This window comes from Oryzias latipes, chromosome 9 (genome assembly GCF_053564925.1).
Source record: "Oryzias latipes strain Hd-rR chromosome 9, Olatipes_Hd-rR_3.1".
NCBI lineage: Eukaryota > Metazoa > Chordata > Actinopteri > Beloniformes > Adrianichthyidae > Oryzias > Oryzias latipes.
The window spans coordinates 21,886,542-21,910,856 of record NC_136245.1 but is presented as its reverse complement, the minus strand read 5'-3'; the positions used below and the strand labels follow the sequence as shown (position 1 = coordinate 21,910,856).

The following is a 24,315-nucleotide window of genomic DNA, read 5'->3' as shown; positions in this document are numbered from 1 at the left end:
ACCAGGGGGTTTCCAGGAGTTTTTATTTACCTGTTGAAGGCATATAAGGATTCAAATGATGAAATCTGTGGTCCAAAACTGTAATAGAAACATACTAATTTGCATTAAAGATATACCTACAAACAATGTCACAAAAACCACTGAAAGAATTTCAGCTAATACAAATGATCCTATAGAATCTTTACATTTTCATTCAAAATGATTTCTAATCTTGTCATTTTCACCCTTTATTTCATTAAAGGCTGAATGAATTAAGTTCCCATGAAAGTTGAGTTTTCTAAATAAACTTTTTTTGCAAAACATATTTGAATTCCTTTATAATTGCAACAGATTTTTGAAAAAAAGTATCAAAATAAAAGCACAATGAATATTCTTAATTGAGAGTACCCTTCAAAATAAAATGTTTTAAACAGTTATAAACAACGTTTTACCCGCTGAGACATTTTTAATTAAAAATAACGAGCAACAAATAAACCAGAAAAAAGTTGAATTATAATTTTCATATGCTTTAATTTTGAAATTCTTGATAATTCTTTCTAAGAAACATCACTTTAATAGAGAAATGTTTTTAAACTAAGTCTGATGGTGGGATAAGGAAAGTGTTTAACACAGATTTCAATGTTTTAAATAATGAATACAGTTCAGACTCCAGTTTTTTGAAAAAGCTATCCTGTCTGAAACGCCGCAACAAGCATAAAACGAAACTCAAAGTGATCATTTTCTTGCTGTTGCTGGACAGATGCCACCTACTGAACATTTAACAAAGTCCTCCAGGTCATCAGCAGTTGCACTTTTCATTGTGATTACACTCAGTCTTGAGAAAACACCACGTAGCGAAACTCGTAGCAAACACGCCCAGTCCCGTCACACAACAAATATAAATTTTATTGCAGACACATCATAGCTCTGAGTGTTTGAGCATGGAAGACCGCTCCTCTTTTTTAGGCAAAGGAATGTTTCCTGTGATAGAAAGAAAAAAAAATTAGTAATGATCTTGCAAGGACAACAAAAATCACAGAGATGCACATTTAATTCAGCAAGTTAGCAATGAGCAGACATCCTTATCTTTACCCATACTTGTTTTTTTTGTTACCTGGTGGTACTACAAAATATTCTTCGACTGTTTTTCTTGAGAGCTTAAGCAGCTCCTCCGCACAGCCACCATCCACCGCCGTATCTTCCCTCAGGTATAAGGCCCTGTATGGATTATAATACCGTATTTATATTGTTATAAATATGTTTTATGAAGATCTGTGTGGTTTGTACCTGTCTTCCAAAACTGAATCCATTGGTTCAATCCCTGTAGTGTCAACAACGTGAAGCTGGTCTGCAAACCGTATAGCTTTTTCCAAACACTCCAGTCCTTGCTTGGTACGGAAATCAACCAGGGCCAGTCGCTCCAGCTTGTCCACCAGGTCTGGAGGGATTTGTGCAGGCTGGGCAATCCGTGTAGAAGAAAAAAAACATCACACAACTTCCTTACATCACCACTTTAAATTTAAATCTCCTAATTAGCTTTATTGAGTCCTGTGGAGCAATTAAATCTGTTCTGCAAACTAAAGTGACATAGTTTTATACCCGTAACAAACTTTAATTTTAAAAGATCATAATTTGGAACTGATAAAATTGCTTATTTAGGGTTATCTTTAGATTTTGGGTTGATTTCAGTAATAAACATTTTCGGAGGGAAGATTTTTCCAGAGAACAATAATAACTGAACGGCTGTTTTGTAAAGAAAAAAAATAATAATCATTTGTGTTAGTGATTTTACCAGAGGAAGCTGGTCCTCTGATACTGGCTCCCATGTTGGCTCCCTCGGTATCTACAAAAGAGAGGCAGATGTTGAATTTCATCTGGAAAAACCAAATTTATTATTAAAAACAAACGGTTATAATGAACTCCTATGAAAAGGGAGGCTTCAATTTTTTTGGGTTTTGCAACTATAAAAGAGTCAAGTCAGCTTTTTTTTTGTATATAATGTGTGCACATGATATACAGCACAGATGACATTTCCTTCCTCTCAACCCACAGTGCAAACAGCCTATAAAAATAACAATAATACTAACAATAATCTATAAGTAGGTCAGTGCAAAAAGTGGTAATGAGATAGTTTAAAGTGACAACAGAGGAGTGGGTGATAGCAGTCTTTGGTTGAGCTGATGTTCTGATGCAGGTGGAAAAAGAAGGATGGGTGGTGTTTCAGTTTAAGGTCATAGCAGCGGGGGGTGGGGGCAGTGGGGTAAGGCTGGGAGGGAGCTGAGTTTCCTTATTGCCTGGTGGAGGAAAGTGTCTTTGAGCCTGATGGTTCTGGCCTGGGTGGTTCTCTCCTCCCTGATGGCAGCAGGCTGAAGTGGCTCTGGGATGGATGTGATGGGGTCACCTGCAATCCTGATGGCTGTGTGGGTGAGGCGAGAGTGGTAAACGTCTGAGAGGCCAGTGAAAGGGACAGCAGTGATCTGCTCAGCTGTTTTCACAATGTGCTGCAGAGACTTCCGGCAGGACGCGATGCAGGCTCCGTACCACACGGTGATGCAGGTGATCAGGATGCTCTTTATGGCACCACTGTAGAAGGTCTCTTCAGTTTGTGAAGGAAGTACAGGCGTTGGGCTTTTTTGGCCAGTGACGCAGTGTTGTGGTTCCATGACATGTCTTCGGAGATGTGCGCCCCCAGGAACATGGTGCAGCTCACCCTTTCCACAGGAGCACCATTAATGATCAGTGGAGCGTGTTGGGTGCGAGTTTTCCTGAAGTCCACAACCCTCTCCTTTGTCTTCTCCACATTCAGGTGGAGATGGTGGTCCTTGCATCACAGAGCCAGCCTGCTCACCACACTCCTTTTAGGTCGTCCCACCAAACTTGATGAAGAGGTTGGAGCTTGATGTTAGGGTGCAGAATTAATAATTTCAAATGAAATTTGAACATGTCACATTTGGCTTTAGTGAAAAGAACCCTGACTAGAACATAAAAGAATCCATTATTATATGCGGTCAATTCCACATTTACTAATCAATTTTTAAAATCTGTAATAATTAAAGACATTGTATCTTACTATGCCTAACAGTAAAAACAAAATGTTTTTACATGTTTTTAATTTAATGTATGTTTTGTAATGGATATGCATCCTCAATTTGATTGTTCTACATGTTTGTTGCATTTTAATAAATAAAATAAAAAACCACAAGAGCAGCAAAACAACAAACAAAACTGTTACTGTTTCCATGGAGACAATGATATATATGTCGCTTACCTTCGGATTGTGGGATTTCGAGCACAACAACCGAGTGAGATTTAAGATGGAACCTTCCCTGTTAAATGTCCTGACCTTTGCATTAAAGTGCACATTTTTAAGTAACAGTTTACATGAAGGACAAATCTGTTTAAGCAGCACATAGTAGCTATTACGGGAAGTGGCAAGGCAAAACGCTGACATTCTTTGCACATACATATATATAGCAAGCTAATGACGTCTGAAATTATTAAGAGGAAAAAATAGCTTTAAAAAATTCACTTAGAGATAAAACTATCTACAGATAGCTACGACTAGCTAGACCTGCACGAGGAAAGAGAGGCGGGGCCACTTTTTACTTCCTGTTTCCTCAAAATTGTTCTGTTGAAATCGATCAGATCACTGATGTTTCTTAGTTTATTATTTGGCAGTTTACAGTAGAGTACAGTAAAGCAGTAAAATAAAAGCAAATACATTAAAACCAAAATCTTCCGATATATACGTCGCTACTGAGGAGTTTACAGATTTGAACCCGTAGTCTACAAACTTTCACAGAGCGCCCGGATAGCTCAGTCGGTAGAGCATCAGACTTTTAATCTGAGGGTCCAGGGTTCAAGTCCCTGTTCGGGCGTACATTTTGATTTTTTTGTTAGTGTCCTAGCCTTAGGATATGGGTAAAGTAATGTTTAATTTTACTTACACGACATTAAATTAAGATAAATAAATATATAAAAACATCTCCATTTATCTGCATTAGTCTTGCTATTCATACATTTTAGGAGAAGAATTTTATTTTCTTTAAGCAAATAAAACTACCACATTTTTTGCATATTTTATTTACCAGTATATAATTTTATTGTTTTACAGTACATACTTGGAACTGGACACAGTTTGTTATAAGCTTTACAAACAAAGCAGCATTTGAAGAAAAATAAATGAATGAAAAAAGATATGCACATTTTGGCAGAAATAATAGAAAAATACTTTGCACAAACATACATTGCAAATAGTCTTACTACATTCATGAAACAACATATAAACACTCAACTAAAAGTTTCTGGTTATGACTGGGAGGCATGACAGATAGTCAAAACATGAATCCAAATTTTTGCATTTTGTTGGTTAAAAATGCATCATTCTGAAATGTTGTTTTCTATTTCTTAGCTCAAATGACTACTTATATATAGAAAAACAACAGCCTTTAATAAGTAATTTTCACTAAATGTTACCAACGCAACAGATTTATTTAATATATTATTTATTCAATAATCATAAATATATGTTGATATTGAAACAAAAAAATGTATGACAAAATCCAAGACTTTTAAGTTAAATAAACTGCACAATTTACAAAATATACAGAAGTTCACTGGATAATTAAAAAGATCTCACTAGAAATGATTAAATGAGGCTTGTTTTCAGTATAAATCTTTAGCCAGACAACCAAAAGCCACTCAGATTTCCAGCTATGATTTAACAGAGTTAAACATTTTGAAGCAATAATAGTTTTTGACTTAGTTTTCTGAAAAGACACAGCAAGTCTTACACAGTACACGCATCATACATAGAATCGCACAGTATCTTGCAGACAATGCAGCTCTAGAACATTAAAAACACTGTTGGATATCAACTTCACAAAATTTTAGTTGGAAGCTTAAGCACTCTGAGCTTTAACTGAGTGCTAAATATAAAATGGAGTTTCAGTCACATTTCAGATTCTAAATTGGTCTGAGGGAACCATTCAAAATTTGGAGTGTTAAAAATGAAATACATTAAAAATTGGACATTCTCGCCTTTTCAGGAAGAGAAAGATGACTTACTGATATATTTTTTAAGCTCATCAGCTACTAAAATAATTGCAATATAAACTTTCACATTGCATTTCTAATAAATATAATCTCTGGTTGAATATAGCTTTTTATGTTTTGGCTTGTAATGTGCAACTACAACTCGTTTTTCTTAAAATATTAAGTGCACTCTTAAGATTTACATTTCAGGAATGTCTAAGAAAAAACATTAGGACTTTTACGGTTTCATTGGCTTTGACTTGTACACAAAACAAATTTAAGCATATTTTCATAGAGGCAAAACAAATAGTTCTGAAGATCCGGTTGATTAGGCTCATAGCAGCAAACGGTGATTGATAAGAAGTTGGTGTTGTATACTAGATGTGCCTGCTTGTGTGATAGACTCTTGTGCTGCTACAGCTGTTCACTTGGAAGCAAAAGAGGAAAAAACGGCACAATCACTTGTTCTCTATCAGCATCTGAACTTTGCACACCAGATCTCTGGCCAGGGTTAAAATCTTCTTGATGTTGTGGTGCTCTGCCATTTCTGAAATAGAAAAAAAGTAAAGTTGAAGTGAATCAGAAACGCCATTGATTTTTGTCTTAGCCTATCAGGCGATGTTGAAACAATTTCTTCAGTCAGTATTTCTGTTCAACCTTGTTGGAGACCCACTCCAATGAGCCAACTGTAACACCAAAAACTGTATTTCTAACATGTTCTTTGGGCTCATGATGGAGGACATATATAAAGAAAATTAAGCTCAAAATTGTGTTTCTAAGTATTTATTTATTCAAATTTTTGTGAAGCAAAAGTCTGTAGCAGGGGTGTAGGTGCTACAGTCGGCGGGTCACAAGCTCCCTGCTCCACTCAATTCTGATGCATCCACTTGCAGACCACTAGATCCATGTACGTCTTTGTTTTCCTCGTCCGAGCTGGCATCTGGGTCATAAGTGTATGGCTCGAAGCTCTGATATTGCAAGATGCAAACAAAAGGAAAATGGGAAGTCAGGGGAGGCTTACTCTGCACCAACAATCCTTCCCACAACTTTCTGATGAACTCCTGCAGCTCTGTAGAAAATATGTCCTAACACAAGTTTTTTATTTTGGCTAAAAACAGTCCAATCACAATAAAAAGATCACTGTTTGAGAACAACCATGCAGATGTGGTTCAGTAAGACAGTAAAGGCAGGATTTTTGGTGTAGTTTCACAATGAAAGTCTGCATTTAGATGACAGTAGCTATAAAGTTGGAGAAGAATAACTGGTCATCATAAATCACAAACTTATCAACAGCAGACAAATTCGAGGACAGGTGTTACAATGTGCCGTGACAAACCTTTCAAACAATGTCATTCACACCATGTTAATAACCATTAAACTACCATTACCTTTCCTGACTGTCAGAATCAAAACTTTTATGTTGCAAAAGCCTTGTCAGGGAGTAAATGACAAAATGTTGTGAATGAATTTTGTGATTCAAAGTGAGAAAAACCTAAATTGTTTAAAAAAACAGAGAAAGGAAACCCGGCCCGTGACTCTAAACTTGAGCAAAATGGAGGGAGAGTTGTTTTCCAAAGGGTTTAATCAGAGGCACTTGGATTAATTTTATGGCTTTCATGGTTTATCATTTGTACGCTTCTACCTGTCTATTTTTTATTCTATTGCCTCCTCAAAGCCACAACTTTTCCTTCCTTTTTATGTCTATTTTTTATTGTTGTTGCTTTAAATCTAATGTGTCTTGTGACTTATCTTTGTTTTTAACTCATTTTTGTCTGTCTTTTTTGGTAATCACCTTGAGTTCGACAGCATGTTGATAAAAAGTGCTATATATAAATAAAGTGTTTGATTGATTGAAAACTAGACTCATTGTCCATTTTTCGTATGCGACACTATATTATTTCTTAAATATGATGAATTAAACAAATGATGGTACATGTCTGGTGTGCATACACTCAGTCATAGAAATGAATACTAACTGCTGCTGCTAATGTCGGGTCCCTGTACATCAGTTTCATGCCTTCAGCTTGGGGAGCTGCCTATTGTGTCTCATGATCACAAGTCTTACTCTGTAGACAGCTGGAGAACATTAAGAAATGCATATTTTTTATTTTTAAACTAGATGGCAAAATTGTTCTTTTCAATAAAAAAAAGCTATTGTTATCTACCGAATGACTTTTTTTCTTGGGATAAACTTGGCAAAAAGCACTATCGTCCAGAGGTGAGCATCAGCTGTGTGGTGTTTTACCATTGAAGAACTTGATGATGTCCGTGAAATCCATGTTGTTCTCCAGAATGATGTCTCTGTACATCTCCACCAGTGCCAGGGCAATGAAGAGCACAAAGTGATTGGAGGAGACATATTTGGCGGCCCAGATGGTTTCCCACACAGCAAAAACATCATCATATACTAGCTCTGAAATAAAGTAAACAGAAAAAGAATATGTGTGTGTCTCTAAGAGGTCCTTCTCCACATTCAGCACATTTTCAATCTTTGCTGCACAACATAATGTAGAATAACCACAGCTATCACATGAAGAAAAATGCTTAGTTGATCCGTGGCTTTAAAAAAGGAAACAGCTAAAATGTTATGAGTGTGTGACAACAAAATTCAAACAGGACCTGACGGTTTTGACATTTTTGTTTTTTGAATTTATTAAATAAATATCCAAATAATTACAAAACTCTCTGCTTTTCTAACTGACTTTCCTGAAGTTTATAACACATTAGAGGTTTTTTGTAAATATTTACTTTTAAAGCAAAAGGTTTCTGAAAATGAGGATTTATACTTTTCTGCTTATGGTTCCTGATCACAGCCACTCAAGCACTGCAGTCATTTGATTGGGCCTGTGGCTCATTCAACTGTCAGTGTTTATGGATTTTGGAGGAAGGGGAGTTTGCAGTGGTAATACAAAAGAGAGATATGAAAGAAAGCAGATGTCTGCGGAGGATACAAAGCAGCTACACTGAAGAAAGAGAACAGAAACAAATGGGAGCAAAGCTTCACAAAGAGAAAAACACAATTTTTCCTTCAATTCAAACAAAGGTTTTTTTCCCACAATATTTATTCCTGGATTTGATAACATTTCAGACGATTCAATCCAAAGTAAGGTTTAAAAGGTACTTCCTGGCCCTAACCGTGACTCTCCAGCTTCACTTTACCTCGTTTAAAGTCGAGTAGAAACCACCGGTAGCAGAAGTAAAAGTGGGTGTAGTCTCCATTCTGGTGCATCAGCTCAAACAGCTCAGAGTCCAAAATCTGCACCCAATTGTGGAGAAAAACTGTCATGTTTTGCTACAAAATAAAAGGAGGTAATGGCCTGTTATAAATATAAATCTGTCATTACCTGGATCAGTGAGCGCATGTTTGCAAAGTGTGTATCCATTGCTCCTCCATGAGGAAAATTTTGATTCATCCTTTTCATGAGTTCAGTGAAGCAGCTGAAAGCCAAGGCCTCTGGAATGAGGTGAAAAGATAAGTTGAGAAAAAAAAATCAGGCAACATCTGCTTTGTTGTTTCAGCAACAGGTGAACAGTACATGCTTATGTCGAAGTAAAGAAGGAGTCCCAGTGACCCAGTGGCGGCTCACCATCATCCAAAATGACCAGAAGTGGAGCCAGGAGGTCACACATCCCCTGAACATATCCAATGTCAAGGTGTTTCCAGATGTAGCTGGAAAGATTCAAGCAGCAGAGGTCAACTCAACTCCATTTAGCAAAGTCTATGAGTCTTTGACTTTTTAAGACTTAGAGGCAAATGTGCTTTGTAAGAAAAATGAACATTTTTAAATGATGGCCTTGTTTATTCTGGATTATTCTGTTTGTAGCTCACAAAGTTACATCAAACAGATAAAAGCACAACACATAATAAAATATGAGCTTTAAAGAACGCAGACCTAATCTGTCACCTACATGAGGCTCTGAAGAGAACCTTTAAGGTAGAAAAAGTACAATTTCAGTTTGTTTTAAACTGGCCAAACATGGGATTTAGATTTTCTTTGAACTGATTCATCTGAATTACATCATAATACAAAAGTAAAAACAAATATGGACCAACAAAAACCAAAAAAATTACCTAATTTTCAAAGTACATGGCGTATACCTATGAAGTGCTTTATTACCTTTTTTGAAGGCCCAAAGCGCTCCACAGACACAGTCCATTTTATTTTTTTCCTGGTCAAATCATGACTAATCATCATAAGTTTGATATATCTATAGATTTTTGTCTCATTTTTTGTTTTCTTTAGTATTTGTGCATTTAATTCCTTGAAATGAATTATTCAATTCCCATTTACACACTAATGGTGCCATCACTGGTGCCAACCTATGACCACCAGGAGCAATGTGGGGTTCTGTGCCTTGCCCAAAGACACCTCAACACATGGACGGGCAAGGCGGAAACCAAGCTTGTGATCTGTAAAGAAGAGGTTAACCACTCTGTTTCTGCAACACGGCCACTCCTAAGTGAAGGTTTCTTTTGCTCCTCTAGGTGTCAGTGTTTCACCTGCACATGATGTTGCGCAGCTTCTCCAGGTTGGCAGGAGTGAAGTACCAGTAGTTCCTGTCACAGCGCTGAACGTCTTTTTCGATGCGATGCAGATTGAGTGTGTATAAGTCCAGAAGCTCTTGCTGCAATACAAAGATCAACAACGAATGAAACAAACTCACACGAGTGAAGGTGGTATTGGAACAAATGCAGTGGTTGTTTAAATGAAGTTTAAAAACTGAGTGCATACAGGGTAACTGCTCCCAGCCACTTCTCTGGTGGTCACTTCATCCTTGATGTCTTCAGACTTGACCCCAGCATCAAATGGAGGGTAAAGGCTTTCCATCTCTGGCTCTGACACAACAGATTCACTGGCTTCTGGACTGACTTTTCCTCCTTCCTGCCTGAGTTCCACTGGAGGGTTGGAGTCCTGAGAGGAAGGTGAGGGTTCACAGTGTCTCTTACTGCTCCAAGGCACCATGGAAACTTTGGCTGTGAGTATCTCCTCCATCTCAATGGCTGAGGGAGACTCGTCAGAGTCAGTCATGACCTGAGGCACATCTTTCTGAGAGGCACAGACGGCTCCGCTTTCCCTTAAGGCTCTGGTATCTAGACAGCTACCAGGGTTCCTTCCATCTTCAGGAATTCCAGGGCCTGTATGTGTGTTGTCTTTCCTCTGTGTGGCTGCAAGAACAGATTTGTCTGATTCCTTGATACTTGTCATCCTTCTTTCATTAATCTTGGAATCTCCCTCTGTGTTAGCAGTCAGATCTTTTTGGAAACACTCTGTGTGTTTTTGCTTTGATTGTGCTGCAGCTGTTGTTCCAGTTTTCTCCATAGTGTCCACAGTCGTTTCCTTTTCTGACAGCGCACACTCTTTTTTGCCTTTGTTTTCCTCCACAACCTCAGCCTCAAAATTTTCCACAGCCTTGGTCATGTTAAACAATCCCCCCTCTTCCTCACCTTTGTCTTCCTCTTCACCTGCCACTTTTCTGTCTGTTCTTCCTGTCAGAGCTCCACCTTGTCCTCCTGCAGCTTTGACGGAGCTCTGCAGTGTCTGAGGCACAGATGCAGACCTATGGTTGGCATCAGGTGCAGAGCTGTCCTCAGTGCTGAACGATCCCTCTGACAGGCCAGATGTGATGGAAAAGTTTCGGGAGGAGGGATGTCCAGAATCGGGGGAGCTATTCTCATTCTGAAGGGCTCCATTTGGCATCCTGGGTACCTGTTTGGCTTCTTCAGGCTTTGGCTCCAACTCAATCTGCTCCACTTCCTCCACAGACTCAAATACCTGAAAGGACAGGGGGGGCAACATGACTTTACATCAGTACCATTTTTGAAAAAACTTTATTGAAAAAAGAAGTCAAAGTTTATGTGACAATCATGGAGACAGGTTTTTCTTACCTGTGTGCCACTACTAGAATCGCTCTGCAGGTGAGCTAAACTCTGCCTGTCTGAGCTCCTGGAGGACTGGGACAGCAGGAGAGAATATTTTCAAGAAAAGTAATGCTTTGAAAAATACTTCTGTGTATTAATCTCATTTTTAAAGGGCATTCCCACAACCTGCTCTGCCAAAAAATATAAAACAACGTTTTTAGTCGTATTTTTTCTTTTAACAAAAACCCATAAAAGGAGAAAAACAGCCTGTAAACAGATGTTTTTCAAAGGCTGCAGGATTAAGCTTCAGATTCATATCTAGAAAAAGCTGTTTGCACAGCACTTCTCGAGTGCAGTTCTTATAAAAAATAGATTTCAGATTTTTTCCAGAAGCACAAACCCATGAAATATTAGACTTTCTGCACTACAGCCTCTCTGCTATTTATCAACAACTCCTTTCTGTGGTCCAGTTGATGTCAGATCTGACATGTTTCAGTGTGAATGATTCTCTCCCCTGCCTTACCTCATTGCTCACAGTAGAATCATGATGGGTCATCCTCTGACCAGAGTTGTCTATACTGGCCCCTGAGGAGCACTTTGCCAGCGCTGCTGCATGTTGCTCCTTCTCTCGCTGGCGGACTATGCCCTCGCAGCCCAGCCACTCGCTCATGGTCTGCTGGTAGCTCTCCCGCACTTGTTCATCCACCTGCAGTAAAAAGGCGAGGAGTCAAGGGTGAGTAATTCAGGAGTGAGAGCCTCTGAGGTAACGCTGAAATCCCAACAACTCACCTCTTTCCTCTGAGCCTTGGACATTCCAAACTTGTAATGACCCAGCAGGAATGGCCACACGTCTTTCCGCAGCGAGGGCTCCACCCCTCCAAAGTAAACCAGGCGGAGAAGCTCATGCTCCTTGTAGGCCTAAAAATATAAAATAAACCACGTATGAACTATTTCAAAAACCTTTCTATTTGCCTTTCTTTGTTTAAAATGGCAGTTAAACCCTAAGAAGTGTAATCAAACAGCAACACCAGGCTGGTTATCAATATTTGAGAAAAAATAAGCCATTTGTATTGTCCTTTCAGAGCTTTTCTGTCTTCAGATGAAAATCCTTTCCTCTAAATAAAGGCATCCTCATGCCACAGACTATTAGTCTCGCTTCATTACTTGCAGTAGTGTGAAAGATGAATTAAAAATAGACAAGAGGGTGATAGAGATGTTTAAAAAGATCAGTTCATTGACATCAAACAGATCATACTGATTTATCAAACCTATTAATCGATTTGCCTACAAAGTAATTTTTTATTCTTTATTTTTAATCTTGTTTAGGTTGTCGTAAGAATTTTTGATTTCAGAAAAGAAAGTTTCATTCTTGTTCATTTCATATTGCTAGTTATGTGCAAAGAGTTTTAAAAAAGCAAATGAAGATTTGAATAAAAGTATAAAAATGTTATCTCTTAAAAAATGTATGTTTAATTAAAGTTGCAAATCAAAATCCAATTATTCCAGTGTTATGGGAGTGAAGTCCTGTTCATAGGTTGACATGGAAACAGGGATGCTGTTGTGAATGTGTGTGAACGCCAGCAGTTTATGTGCAGTTTGTGGTGCACTTCAGGGAATCCGGAGATCCTTACTGTGCTGTCCTGGAGAAATGTCTGCCACACATCTGTGGTGAGCCCTTCGTATGCGTCACCTGGCACATCCGGCGCCACGATGGTGTGATTGACAAGAGCGGACAGGTGTGTGCGCACAGTGGACAGGTGTCGACAGTACGCAAGCCCTGATGGATGACACAGTTAATTGTTTCAACAGCAAGTGGTCATTCCACCTCCATTTGCAGCACATTTTGTGTGTATTTTGTGTATTTTGGATAGTGGAGGAAGTGCATACAGCCGTAAAACGCCCTGGAGATGATTTGGTATTTCATGTTATCACACAGCAGCTTCAGAGGAGTCCTGCAAGAGAACAGCACACATCACCCATCCTTCCAACACTACCTTTACACTGCCATGAAACCATTCACATCAGGTCATCAGATAATTGTGAACATAACAGACTAAATCTGACTTAAGGCTTAACATAGGGGCTAAAGCTGACCTTTCATCAAATGATGTACTATTGTGCTGTCATACAGAACAAATTAGCCCAGCAGCTGGTCTTTATTTCTGCCCATTCTTATCAATTTTGCCCTCCCCAACACGTCCCCTCTACAGCGAGTTAAATGTCATGTGATTGTGTAGTTGCCATGTTCTTGTATCTTTCATTCGTCTCTGCATTGTTTGTACAGTGAGTCAGTGCAGCCCTCGCTGTCGGCGGCATGTATTCGTTTGTCACCTCTCGTAGTTGCACCCCTTGAGTGCCGTCCCGTCAGAGAAGCTCCCGTGAGAGCAGGAGGAGCACGATGCCTTCCTGAGAGGGGGCTGCCACATCGTAGCTCCCTGATCCATCAGGTCTGGGGGCAAAGCTGCAAGCAAAAAGCGTTCAACTTCATTTTTCCTTTGAAACCTTCCCACTAAGACGGATTTAAGACAGGAAGTACAGCATTTTTGTACTTAAATAACTGTTGGAGCAGAGACAAAGCACACGGTTGAGGGATCTATGGAATTATTGAATAATTCAAAAGCATACTTAATGCAGCGTTTGGAAAGAATAAAATCCCTGGAGAGAAAGCCATGTTAGATTAATCACCCTATCAGATGTTAAAAGCCTGTTAAAAGGTTATTGTGTGGGGATGCAGTAGGAAAGGTGCGACATAATGTGGATTTAATAACACAGCACATCAATAAATTTCACCAGTGGTTCAGGTCAAGCCAGGAGGATATTAGATATAGGAATTAAAGCGAGGCAAGCTGAGAGATGGACAGAGGAGCCGAGGTCTGACAGTGTTACAACAGCTTCCTGTGACTGAGAGGGATTCTTCATGACAGCTCCAGAACCTCTTGGGTACAACAAAGGTCCCTGTTTTGGAGGGGGGACTGTCCACTCATTTGAATAGAAAGAGATGACGTCAAACAGGGAGGGAGGGTTACAGTCACAGCAAAACAAACAACGAGTTAAGTCTCCATTAAAGTGAAAGATCCTGGCGAAGCCCCTAGGATCTGCTCATAAGGGAAACCCACCAAATTCTGAGCGGCTGTTTGGAAAGAGGATGCGGAAGACATAGTCCATGGCTTCATCTTCCTCCTTGTCGGATACAGAGTCTGAGGATCCAGATCCAGGGGGAAGCCTTTTCTTCAGTTTGGGAAACACCTTTCCCTGCAAAAAGAGCAGGAAAAACATATAAGACCTAGAAAAAAAATCAAGATACTACAATACTAAGTGTTAAGAATAATTAGAAACAGAATAGTTAGAAACTCCCTTTTACTTTTTATTACACTAACTTTTATTTTTATTACACAAATGGTTTAAACTTGATTCATCATATATTATCATCTCAAAATTATATTACATTTGAGGACAGCACAGCCAAGCTATTTTTCTCACAGTTTCTTCTCAAACTCCCTTTTTCTGTGTGTGTGATGCCTCAGAGATAACTCCGTTGCAACCTTGGAGTTTCTCTCTAGCAACAACCTGTGGGCGTGATTTTCACACCATTGTCCAGTGTATGATCTTCTGAATATGCAAATACAGGGTTTATATACCAAGCCCATCTCTGAGCTCCGTTGTTCAGACTTTGAATGCACCATGTTCATCTGTCTGTCCCCTTCGTGTTTGTACGAAGTAAAACCTCCACAAAAGATAAGTTTTGTCTCAGAGTGATTATTCATTTGTTTCTGTGTGCAGGAAACTGAAGGGTACGAACCTAACCTTATTTTTATCTACAGTCCTGTTTAGAAAAATCAGTTTCCTAACACTCAGTATTCCAACGCAGTTCAATCCTGCGTGTGTCAAGATGATGAGTGATTTTGTGATTAAGCCCACTTTAGTTTTTGACATCCAAGGTAGGTTTTTCGGTTGTAGACACAGAGCTGTTCATTACCTCACAAAAGCACCTGTCACTGCACACAAAACAAACTACGGTGATGCTGAGATAGCACTACAGCCCACATTCATCAATGTCCCTCCACACAATGCAGCACTAAGGCTCTGGTTAAACTCATCAATTCTAATGTCATTTTTGTTGACATTTTTTGGTAAGGTTTTCCAGTAAAAAGTACTAATTAGAAATTTGCATTGTGTTCTGAATTTGAAACTACAAAGAGACCATCAATTCTGACCTTTCCCCTCTGGGACCAAAGCGGAGGCTCCAGCTGGCCGTGAGGAAGCAGGCCGTTCTCCAGGCAGGAGAGGAACTGGAGCAAATGGCCTCCTCTAGGGAAGCGAAGTGGAGGTCTCTGAATCCCATCTTGACTGACCAGCACCACTGTCCCCCCACTGTCTACTACAAAAGACAAGGATTCCTGTTAAGCCAAAGGTGTCTGTAGTAACTGGGAGAATAAAAGAGTGGTGTTAAAATGTAGCTGTAAGTTAAGATGCATATACCTTGTTGATGACAATGCAAATAAACTATCTCCTCTAAACAGATTGTCATAGCATAGTCCCAGTAAACACTGTAAAACAGTACATTAAATAGATCATTAGCAAAGCCACAATATATTTTAACATCGGCACACCACATTTTCAATCAACAATGAAACATTACCAAGAATGTTTGCATATTTTATAAATAAATATAAGTGTCAAAATGTTATCCATTTTATGCTAAATGAAAATATGAGGTTGACCTTGTGTGCATAAATAAACCAGAACAGCTCCCCAATGCTATAATCAATTTCTTTTGGGTGAAAGAAGCCATGCACAGGCAGTAGAACATAACACGGTTTGCTAGTTTGAGAGATGCTGACTGTCTCCGCCAATAAAGCATCTGCTGGCTGCTGCTGTGCTGAAAATAGGCCTCATCAGATCAGCAGCGTTTATTCAGCGCACTGAGCCCAAAGCGACAGACAAACACACTGCATTATTCAGTAACACCCGAGTGTTGCAGAAATCGCAGCGAGGGATGCTAGCTTGTGTTTGAGGCACACGTCTGTCTTTGTAACAGCATCAATTGCAGGCATACAATTGCAGGAACAATTAAGGAGACATTTGCACCTGCGTTCATACTCCAAATCCGCCATGGAACCATTCATGAGTTGATTGGGAGTCCACTTCAGTGTCATGATGTTAGCAGTCTGGTGCAAGGAAAGGTAACCTGGTATAGCCTCCATGTCATCCCTCTAAAACAGCCACAGGCACATATTTTTTTAATTAAAGACGAGTGTTGTCAGTAAGAACAAACTTGGAGCAGATGGGCTTGATTATAAAGAAATAAAAGAATCCACTGATCAAACAATCATTTGCTTTGTGTGCTGATAAAAAGAGGAGACAATGAGCACACCGTCCTTTTTGTTTGAGAGAAAATGCGACAGCTGTTCAGAGATGCAAAGGCTAACACTGTGAAGCTGTTTGCGGATAAATATCTTGCCGTTGACTTAATCTGACAGTTACCGGTTGTACAAGCACGTTATTCTTGCCGAACAGCAGAGTGGCCCTGTTGTTCTGATGCAGAGACTCCACATAGTCACGAGCTGATGGTGATGGGGACGGCCGTTCATCCATGCTGCTGCTGGAGTGTCGCTTCTGGATCTGCATAGCGTAGACACCAAACCAGACAACAAAGGGATGACTAACACGCTCTCGTCCGTGCGCATCACTGCCCGTGTTTCTGATACCCAGAAATGTTGCTGGGTTTACCGGGAAGACACAAACACACACACACACACACACACACACACACACCAAGGGCAGCACCTACAGCTGTAAAGAGTGATGGGAACTGAGATTGCACTCTGTCTTTTTTCCTGGGACTCGCTGTACTCACTTCTCAGATATTTGTTACTGCATGTGAGTGACAAATGTGATCAACATCAAAAGAACAAGACTATCTCTTTTTGGTTTTGAACTTACACAGAGTGCGGGCCTCTTGGTGGGAGAATCCTGCCTGCAGTGGCCACTATGGATCCGATGTCTCTGCACCAACTCATCAGCAGATGGGTCTGTCCAGAAGTGATCAGCTGTCTTCATCTTTGTGTATTCCAAGGCACAAGGTCCAACTGTCAAATGGAGTAAAGCACAAGATTATTCTTATTGGCTGATAACACGGTCAAAGCAGAGGTCTGCAACCTTCAACTCCAAAAAAGCCATTTGGGCCAATTTCTCTCGGAGCAAAGCCATAAAGTTCATAAAAATTCAAGTACACTGCTTTGCATTTATGTTGCTGTTCCTTTTATACAACATATAAATGCATGTTTTTTATTTATAAAAAACAAACTATATAAAGAAAAAATGTTTTTTTCTAAATATAAACTTGTTTTTTACTATTGTCAAAGGGTCATATGAATTCTTTTGAGAGATAGACACCCTGTGAAACAAAGGATCACCCTGCTGCAGTGAATCTTCTCCAAAGACAACTTTTAAACAATCCAACTTATATTTGGTCTTTTCTCTTGTTATGCCTTAAATGGCCTACAAAATCACCTTTTTTGAGTTTTTATATGTATTATAATGTTAATTCCTCAAGACCAGCTGCTGAAAAGCAACCCAAAAGCGGTATTTTAATCCATTCACGCATCTCAGAGTATTCCTCTAAACACCTGCACTCTGAGCACCAGCCCCTTCTAGTCCACAAAAACAAGCCGGTTTTCACATTGTGATGTAAGAGGGAGGAACAGCCCCTTCCGGGAAGGCTCTGCGCTGCCAGCACCGCCTTTAGGCCAACACAAACACCCACTTTCTCCACGGAGCTATTGGTGATTGCCAAAACGCTTTCTTTGTCTATGCACATATGCAGATCCATCTTTGCACAAGTTTGGATGTTTGTTTTCGTTGGTGAAACATAGACGCGCTGCCGAGGCCGGTTCTGGTTTAACGTCATGAAATGGGCGGCACCCTCAATGGAGCGAAAGGCGGAGCCTCAGAGATCGAGTTGCCTTACTTCCATTTGGAGCGAACTCTGGAAAGTAACTAATATTTAATGAAATAAGAATTTGTTAGTAGTTAGCTGAAGTTAATACATTATTATATATATGGATATAGTTTACACTTTTTTCTTACTTACTAATGCTGTTAACCAGGAAGTAATTGATTTATGAACAATTATAACCATTTAAAAAGAATGTACATATACAAATATTTCGAAAGTTTCCTCTAAGCAGCAACTAAACTATGTTTCGCAGTATAAAATTTGTGCTTTGAACTTCTCTCAGCTATAAACAAAGCTCACATATCTTGCTTTATCTTGCTATTGTAGAAGCACCTGAGCCATAAATTCATATAAATTACGAATCAATGTTAAATAAGTAACTCTTGTTTTTTAGATTCAATATTATTTTTTTATTTTTTAGCCAGAGGGCGAAGCAGAACAGTTAAGAGAGCCACATGTGGCTCCGCACCCTCAGGTTGCAAACCTCTGGACTAAAGGAAAATAGAAAGGTCTATTCAGGCACACACACAAAAAACTACCACAAAAGGCTACTACTGAGATAATACAAACCCTCACTGTAAATTGCATGTAGACATTATTGCTGTTCTAACGTCTTAGATTGTATATTTTAATTTAAATGAACAAGCTCTTGGTCATGTTGTTCATGTAAATTAAAATTCTAAGTCAAATATGTCTTAACTAAACAAAAACGTCTTAATATGAGAATTTAAGTTCAGTTAAATTTCACATTATTAGTACAATCTTCTTTTCCAGTTTGGAACCAGTAGATGGCGCTAAGTGGAAAATGTTTGCTTTTTGCTCAGAAGAAGAAGAAGAAAAGCCTCATGAAGCCTTCATGAAATTCAGATTCTATGGTGATGCAGTGGTTAGCGCTCTAACATCACAGTGAAAAGGCTTTGGTTCAAGTCCCAACTTTCTGTGTGGAGTTTGAATGTTCATTCCAGGTTTATGTGATTGTGTGGCCCTGCAACAAACTTGCAACCTGTCCAGTGTGTACCCTGCCTTCACCCAACAGTGGCCAGGTTAGATCCATGCATCAGATTAAGAAAATGGATGAAAGGATCAGGATGGAGGAATCTCTGTGTTTAAATATTGCAGTTCTAATTGAGATTATTTTTAGTTCTTCTGCATAAAATTGTCACCTTATTTTGTTTGAAACCCCTTGCTTAATACAATTTATGTTTTTAAATGAGTTGAGAATTTTTTTTTAAGTTTAAACAAAACCAAAAGAAGATTATATGATTTTCAAATCTATATCAGAATAAAATACAAGTATTTTGGTTAAATAAGATATTTTAATTTAATGAAACAAATTCTGTTTGTTATCTTGACTTAAAGTTTTAAGACAGCTTTTTAACTCTTGTTTTTATGTTGAAACATTATGTTGTGTTTTACAGTGCAAAGGGTGTAAATGATCAAAATGCATTAAAAATAAATGTTTAATTAAACATAGTATTACCCAACAATGATGCGAGGATTGGTCCATCAACAGGGTCCATTAGAAGAGCCTCTTTCTCATAGTATTTACTAAAAACAAATAAAATTTAAGTTAAACCTTTGAAAAAGAATTTTCCAGAATGGACAGAGCACCAGTTGTAATTTTCAGATGTTACCTGCTGTTCTCCACGAGGAAGAGGACAATCTTGTCCAGCACCTTATCAAACAGAGCCGCCTTAATCCACAGGTTCTTGACACCCTGAGGGTTGAGGCTGGGCAGTCGCGGCATCTTGCGAAGGCTGTCCTGACTTTGCAAGCTTTGACTTCGTCTGTTTGAAGAAAAGGTTTTTTGAAAAAGAAAAACCAAACAGGTTCTGCTTACATCTACGAGCATAAATAATTGGTATTTAAATAAAAAAGCACGATTTATTTAAAAGCTCTTTAATCATCAGTTGGAGCGCTATTTGAATTCATTGTTGGAACAATCAAAGGTGCTTTGATGCAAGCTTTGAAGGGTTGTGCTGTGATGCCTGAGAACCGGCTGTGATCAGCTCACTTTGTCTCCATGACCTGCTCCAGTTCCTGGGCCTTCTTGCACAGCTCCTCTGCTGGGGGGAAGCTTTTCCCCACCTTCATAAAGAGCGCTGCAATCTTGTTGCTGCGCAGGAAACCAGCTGCTCTCCGTTTGAGTCCATGCAGAACACATGCCTCCACCGCAGCTGCACAGACAAAAACACACTGAAGCAACAAGAGCATTTGCAATTTCTATACCAAACGTGTATTAAGATAAAACAAAACAAAACAGAAATACATCTATTCATTCTGCAACTTTATACACTTGTAACTGTTGTCATTTTCTCCCAACACTCTCTGAAGAACAAGTCTGCTCATCATAAAAGCCTAAAAATATCAGAGAATATTAAAAGTTAAACCGTACTTTGATGTACAACAACAAAGAAACACAAAAAAAAATGGAAGTTTTATAACCCAGAACGCATTTTTTTAGAGATGGAACCATGTTTTTCATCCCAACATTATCATATTTTCACAAGTGATAAAAAACAAGAACAAAGATGTTTTTTATAACACATTATAGATAATGACAGTAAGTGCACCCTCACCAGTGTTGGGAGTAACTTAATATTTTACTCATGTTCAATAATTCTTTTACAACAATTTAACTGCCAATCTTTACATTTTAAAGGAGCAAATGCAGTAGTTATCAGTAGATGAAAAAACATGTACTTTAAAACTAATTTTGATTTTTTTTTTTATTTATTTGTACATAAATTGTAGACTAGAGCCACATTTCTTGTTAAGCTTCATGGATCCAAACCCCTTTTTCCCAATAAAGGTATGTGGGTTCTTCACATAGCCAATATCTGCTAGTATAAAACTTTAAACCTGCATTTATTAGACAGCATTATTGTTTTAGTCGTTCTGAGTTGCATCGGCTTCAGGTTCTCCATTTCGTCTCTGTTTTCTCTTTTTACAAAGAGAATATTTTTATTTTTTATTTTCCATGCACTAAACTTAGAAAAGATGGATGGTCATCCAATAATACTGCCTTCAATTAACCAAAAATAAACCACATTGATTCTAAAATACATGATAAATACTTTGTACATTTGTCTTTTTATATTTTGCTCTACTGCGGCTGGTGTTACTCAGACAGTAACCTGGAAAAAAAAAATCAGGAGTAGAGCCATTGTGTAATGCCCAACGGCTCTGACAGTACTATTTAAACAAGTAATTTGTAATGTGGTAACCTGCGTTCACACCGCCCTCTGCAATGCATGTTTAAAGTCCATGAAAAGTCTATTTAACTTGATTGTCAAGATGGCTGCCGCTCGTCCAGACGGAGTTTCATGCACTCCAGACAACTGTAACCAAGGACATTGCCAACTTAGGGAAACCGTTCAAAAGCTTAGACTGGAACTCAGAGAGAAATCAATTCTGATAGAGAAAATTCTCTCAGTATCGACATCCCAGTCTAAGTATATCCAGCAGCTACAGCATTCCATTAACACCAACCGCTCCCTTTCTCAAACCCTTCCGTGGTTTGGAGAAACCCCCGCTGAAGCCCATTCCACCACTACGGACAGCAACATAATTCAAATATGTGGCCGTAAAAACAACGGGTGGGAACGGATGGACGGGGCACCGAGCACCACCAACACCAGCTCTGCACTGCTGGAGGCCAGGAGTCGACAGGACCTCCATGAGGACCAGGCTGATGCCGGGCCCAGGGCTCCAGCCCTCTGCTCTACGCCCAAACAGTCGTGGGCTGAGGATCTGTGGACCCGAACCCGACACAGCCAGTTCGGGGAACCTAGCGCTGACCAACCGCTTTGCCCCGCTGGCTGAAGACCTCACCGCGGCGTCAGCGACCCGAGCGGGCTCACCGGGACCGACATCGGGCAGAACGCCTACCGTGGCATCCGGCTCTGCTGCTGGTCCCAGCCAGGCGACGACTCCCGCTACCACCTCTACGGATCCAACGGCGTCTGCTACTTCGGTGCCCGCTTTGCTGGAGCCTGGCCGGCTCGCCCTTCTTCCCGGAGCCGCGGCACTGGCCCAGCCGCCCGGATCCTCTGCTGTTCCGCTGGCCCCCGCCACGAGAAGGAAACGCCGCCGTCTGCTGAAAGACGCGGTGGCCCGACGCTCAGGCGAGCTTCCCCGGGGCTCGCGCGCCGCAGCCTGCATCTCACCAGCTTCAGGGGATCCACTCTCCACAGAAAAACCAGGTCTTCACGCTGGAGTTCTGTCTGCCCGGAAACATCACTATGGAGCTCCCATTTCTCCACCTGAGCCCGCTGGAGCGGAGGCCGCTGCTCTTCACCCCGCTGCTGTCGCGGGGAGACCCGCTGGAAGACCCGGACCTGTGCAGCAGCCCGTGCTCATCGTGGGAGACTCCGTTGTCCGGCATGTCCGGGTCAGAAGGTGCCACACACACTCACTCTCTGGAGCTGTCGTCAATTACATTAAAAACTCTGCTCACCAACTTTCTGTCAAACACCCCTCTGCAGAGACTTTTATCATACATGCAGGCACCAACAACCTGAAACTGCAGCAATCAGAGACTCTGAAAATGGACTTCATCCATCTGATTCATACCATCCAACAGTTAAACATAAACTGTATCGTATCTGGACCACTGCCTGCACCCCGTTATGGAGACATCATGTTCTCACGCGTCCGTCAGCTTCACATTTGGTTAAAAACATACTGTCATTCCATAAGCATTCCATACGTTGATAACTTCACAACCTTTTACAATAGACCATACCTCTTTAAATCAGATGGTTTACACCCCAACAATAGTGGTTCCCGTCTTCTCAGCATGAGCATTGATCTCACCCTCCGTTCTTTCAAAACCATATCCAGCTGACGGTTGAACCAGGACACCCACACCCCTGACTCATCATTCTCTGCCATTCAGCATCACATACCAGTCCGCATCACCAATAGACAGTCAAATCATTTGCATTCATATCCACGTGCCTCGCGTGTTTGTTGTCTCCGACCAATTCACACATCAGTCGCAAAACCTACGACAAGCACACATCAGATTGTACCCACAACCATGAAGATGGCTCTTTTAAATGTCAGATCACTTTTAAATAAGTCTTTTATCATTAATGATCTGATTTTAGACCATGATTTTACCTGTTTGTTTTTAACTGAAACCTGGCTTGGCTCTGATGCACCAGCTATTCTCACTCAGGCTTCTCCACCTAATTTTAACTTTTTATTTTCAATCAGGGAAGGAAAGAAAGGTGGAGGTACAGCATCGATTGCTCACAAAAGAATTTTATCTGAAAATATTTTACTTGGTAAATATTGTTCATTCGAGCATCATGCTTTTGTCTTTGGAGACCCTCCTGTTTTAACTGTCACAGTATACAGACCACCAACCCCTCCTTCCTGTTTTATCGAAGAATTTTCGGAACTTTTATCATCTCTTCATATTAGGTACAATAGGATTTTAATTACTGGTGATTTTAATTTGCATGTTGACAATCATGATGATATCTATGCCTGTGAGTTTTTAAATCTTCTAAACAGCATGGATTTTCAGCAGCATGTCACACAGCCGACTCACAACAGAGGACACACCCTGGACCTTGTCATTACCTATGGTCTGTCCACTGGGGTGTCCTCTGTTGTTGACTTGGCCATATCAGACCATTATTGTGTGTTTTTTACTGTCACCAGTGAAATCCAGCAGGAAGCGTCAGTGAGAACTGTGAGGAAGCGGTATTTAACTCCTGAAGTGGCTGCAAGTTTTATTGATGTTTTTAAGCAAACTCCTGCTCAGATTTTACCTGCACCCTGTGATTTTATTGTTGATCATTTTAATAACAGACTTCAGTCTTCCATAGATGCAGTGGCTCCACTCAAAACAAAAACATTAAGAGCCACTCCTAAAATGCCATGGAAGACTGACGACATTAAGGGTCTGAAGCAGAACTGCAGGAGAGCAGAGAGGAAATACCGGAAGACAAATTTAATCATTCATAAAGACATTTTTAAAGAACAACTCAAAATCTACAATAACTCAGTCAAACGGGCCAGAACCTCCTATTTTTCAAAAATCATTTCAGAAAATAAAAACAACCCCAAATTTCTTTTTAAAACAATTGATATTTTAATAAACAAAGACTTCAACAAGTCCTCCATGCCATCATCTAATGCTGCATGTGAGGACTTTGCAGACCACTTCATGGGTAAAATCAATGCTATAAGATCAAACATGTCATCTATGCAGTACACGGATCTTAACAGACCACCAGCATTGTTTTTACCAGAAGAAACACTGGGGAGTTTTGTCCTGGTTGATGCAGAGATGCTTGGTCGAGTTGTATCCCAAGTAAACACTACAACCTGCCTTTTAGATCCCATTCCCACTTCACTTTTTAAAACATTTTATGGATTCTTTGAGTCAGAGCTTTTAAATATAGTAAACTGCTCTCTTCAGACGGGGGTCTTCCCCTCTGCCTGTAAGATGGCGGTGGTGAGGCCC

The 24,315-nt window shown here is 39.9% G+C and overlaps 3 protein-coding genes and 1 non-coding gene across 8 annotated transcripts in view; 2 read left to right on the top strand and 2 right to left on the bottom strand.

Moving 5' to 3' along the window:
* Window positions 1-6: 6 nt before the first annotated feature.
* On the bottom strand, window positions 7-3,585 carry gatc (glutamyl-tRNA amidotransferase subunit C). Its single transcript, XM_020705945.3, has 5 exons — window positions 3,248-3,585; window positions 1,772-1,822; window positions 1,267-1,436; window positions 1,094-1,197; window positions 7-960 (listed from the first exon to the last, which is right to left on the bottom strand). Exons 1-5 carry the CDS (start codon window positions 3,443-3,445, stop codon window positions 899-901), a joined length of 585 nt encoding a protein of 194 aa, XP_020561604.1. The 5' UTR covers window positions 3,446-3,585; the 3' UTR covers window positions 7-898.
* Window positions 3,586-3,784: 199 nt separating this feature from the next.
* Window positions 3,785-3,857, top strand: trnak-uuu (transfer RNA lysine (anticodon UUU)). Its single transcript has one exon. It is a non-coding gene; the product is annotated as a tRNA-Lys (tRNA).
* Window positions 3,858-3,999: 142 nt separating this feature from the next.
* Window positions 4,000-24,315, bottom strand: part of sgsm1a (small G protein signaling modulator 1a) — a 35,806-nt gene continuing 15,490 nt past the window's right edge. For 2 of the 5 annotated variants that reach the window (XM_023958470.2, XM_078952942.1), the window contains 22 exons: window positions 19,846-20,008; window positions 19,466-19,618; window positions 19,312-19,379; window positions 16,817-16,962; window positions 16,358-16,495; window positions 15,962-16,086; window positions 15,353-15,420; window positions 15,088-15,251; window positions 13,990-14,125; window positions 13,205-13,334; window positions 12,761-12,825; window positions 12,505-12,650; window positions 11,663-11,791; window positions 11,397-11,579; window positions 10,901-10,966; window positions 9,747-10,787; window positions 9,515-9,639; window positions 8,601-8,683; window positions 8,358-8,467; window positions 8,173-8,269; window positions 7,259-7,426; window positions 4,000-5,560 (listed from right to left, as the gene is read on the bottom strand). In XM_023958470.2, coding sequence (XP_023814238.1) covers window positions 5,472-5,560; window positions 7,259-7,426; window positions 8,173-8,269; window positions 8,358-8,467; window positions 8,601-8,683; window positions 9,515-9,639; window positions 9,747-10,787; window positions 10,901-10,966; window positions 11,397-11,579; window positions 11,663-11,791; window positions 12,505-12,650; window positions 12,761-12,825; window positions 13,205-13,334; window positions 13,990-14,125; window positions 15,088-15,251; window positions 15,353-15,420; window positions 15,962-16,086; window positions 16,358-16,495; window positions 16,817-16,962; window positions 19,312-19,379; window positions 19,466-19,618; window positions 19,846-20,008 — 3,593 coding nt within the window. In that variant the 3' untranslated portion in view covers window positions 4,000-5,471. Of the gene's footprint in view, window positions 5,561-5,743; window positions 5,982-7,258; window positions 7,427-8,172; window positions 8,270-8,357; window positions 8,468-8,600; window positions 8,684-9,514; window positions 9,640-9,746; window positions 10,788-10,900; window positions 10,967-11,396; window positions 11,580-11,662; window positions 11,792-12,504; window positions 12,651-12,760; window positions 12,826-13,204; window positions 13,335-13,989; window positions 14,126-15,087; window positions 15,252-15,352; window positions 15,421-15,961; window positions 16,087-16,357; window positions 16,496-16,816; window positions 16,963-19,311; window positions 19,380-19,465; window positions 19,619-19,845; window positions 20,009-21,722; window positions 21,867-22,578; window positions 22,708-24,315 lie in introns of those variants that run through there. The other 3 variants (XM_023958471.2, XM_078952943.1, XM_078952941.1) reach the window with 3 other exon arrangements.
* The window catches only part of slc6a4b (solute carrier family 6 member 4b), a 30,909-nt gene continuing 28,669 nt past the window's right edge, over window positions 22,076-24,315 (top strand). The window contains exon 1 of the mRNA XM_023958472.2: window positions 22,076-22,232. Coding sequence (XP_023814240.1) covers window positions 22,076-22,232 — 157 coding nt within the window. The remainder of the gene's footprint in view (window positions 22,233-24,315) is intronic.

Bases quoted from the DNA above. Each gene is read 5' to 3' on its own strand.
- gatc (XM_020705945.3), bottom strand. From the start codon at position 3,445: ATGTATGTGCAAAGAATGTCAGCGTTTTGCCTTGCCACTTCCCGTAAT. The intron at 1,823-3,247 runs GTAAGCGACATA...TCTCTTTTGTAG, and splicing joins CGAAATCCCACAATCCGAAG to ATACCGAGGGAGCCAACATG. The intron at 961-1,093 runs GTAACAAAAAAA...TTTCTATCACAG, and splicing joins ATATTTTGTAGTACCACCAG to GAAACATTCCTTTGCCTAAA.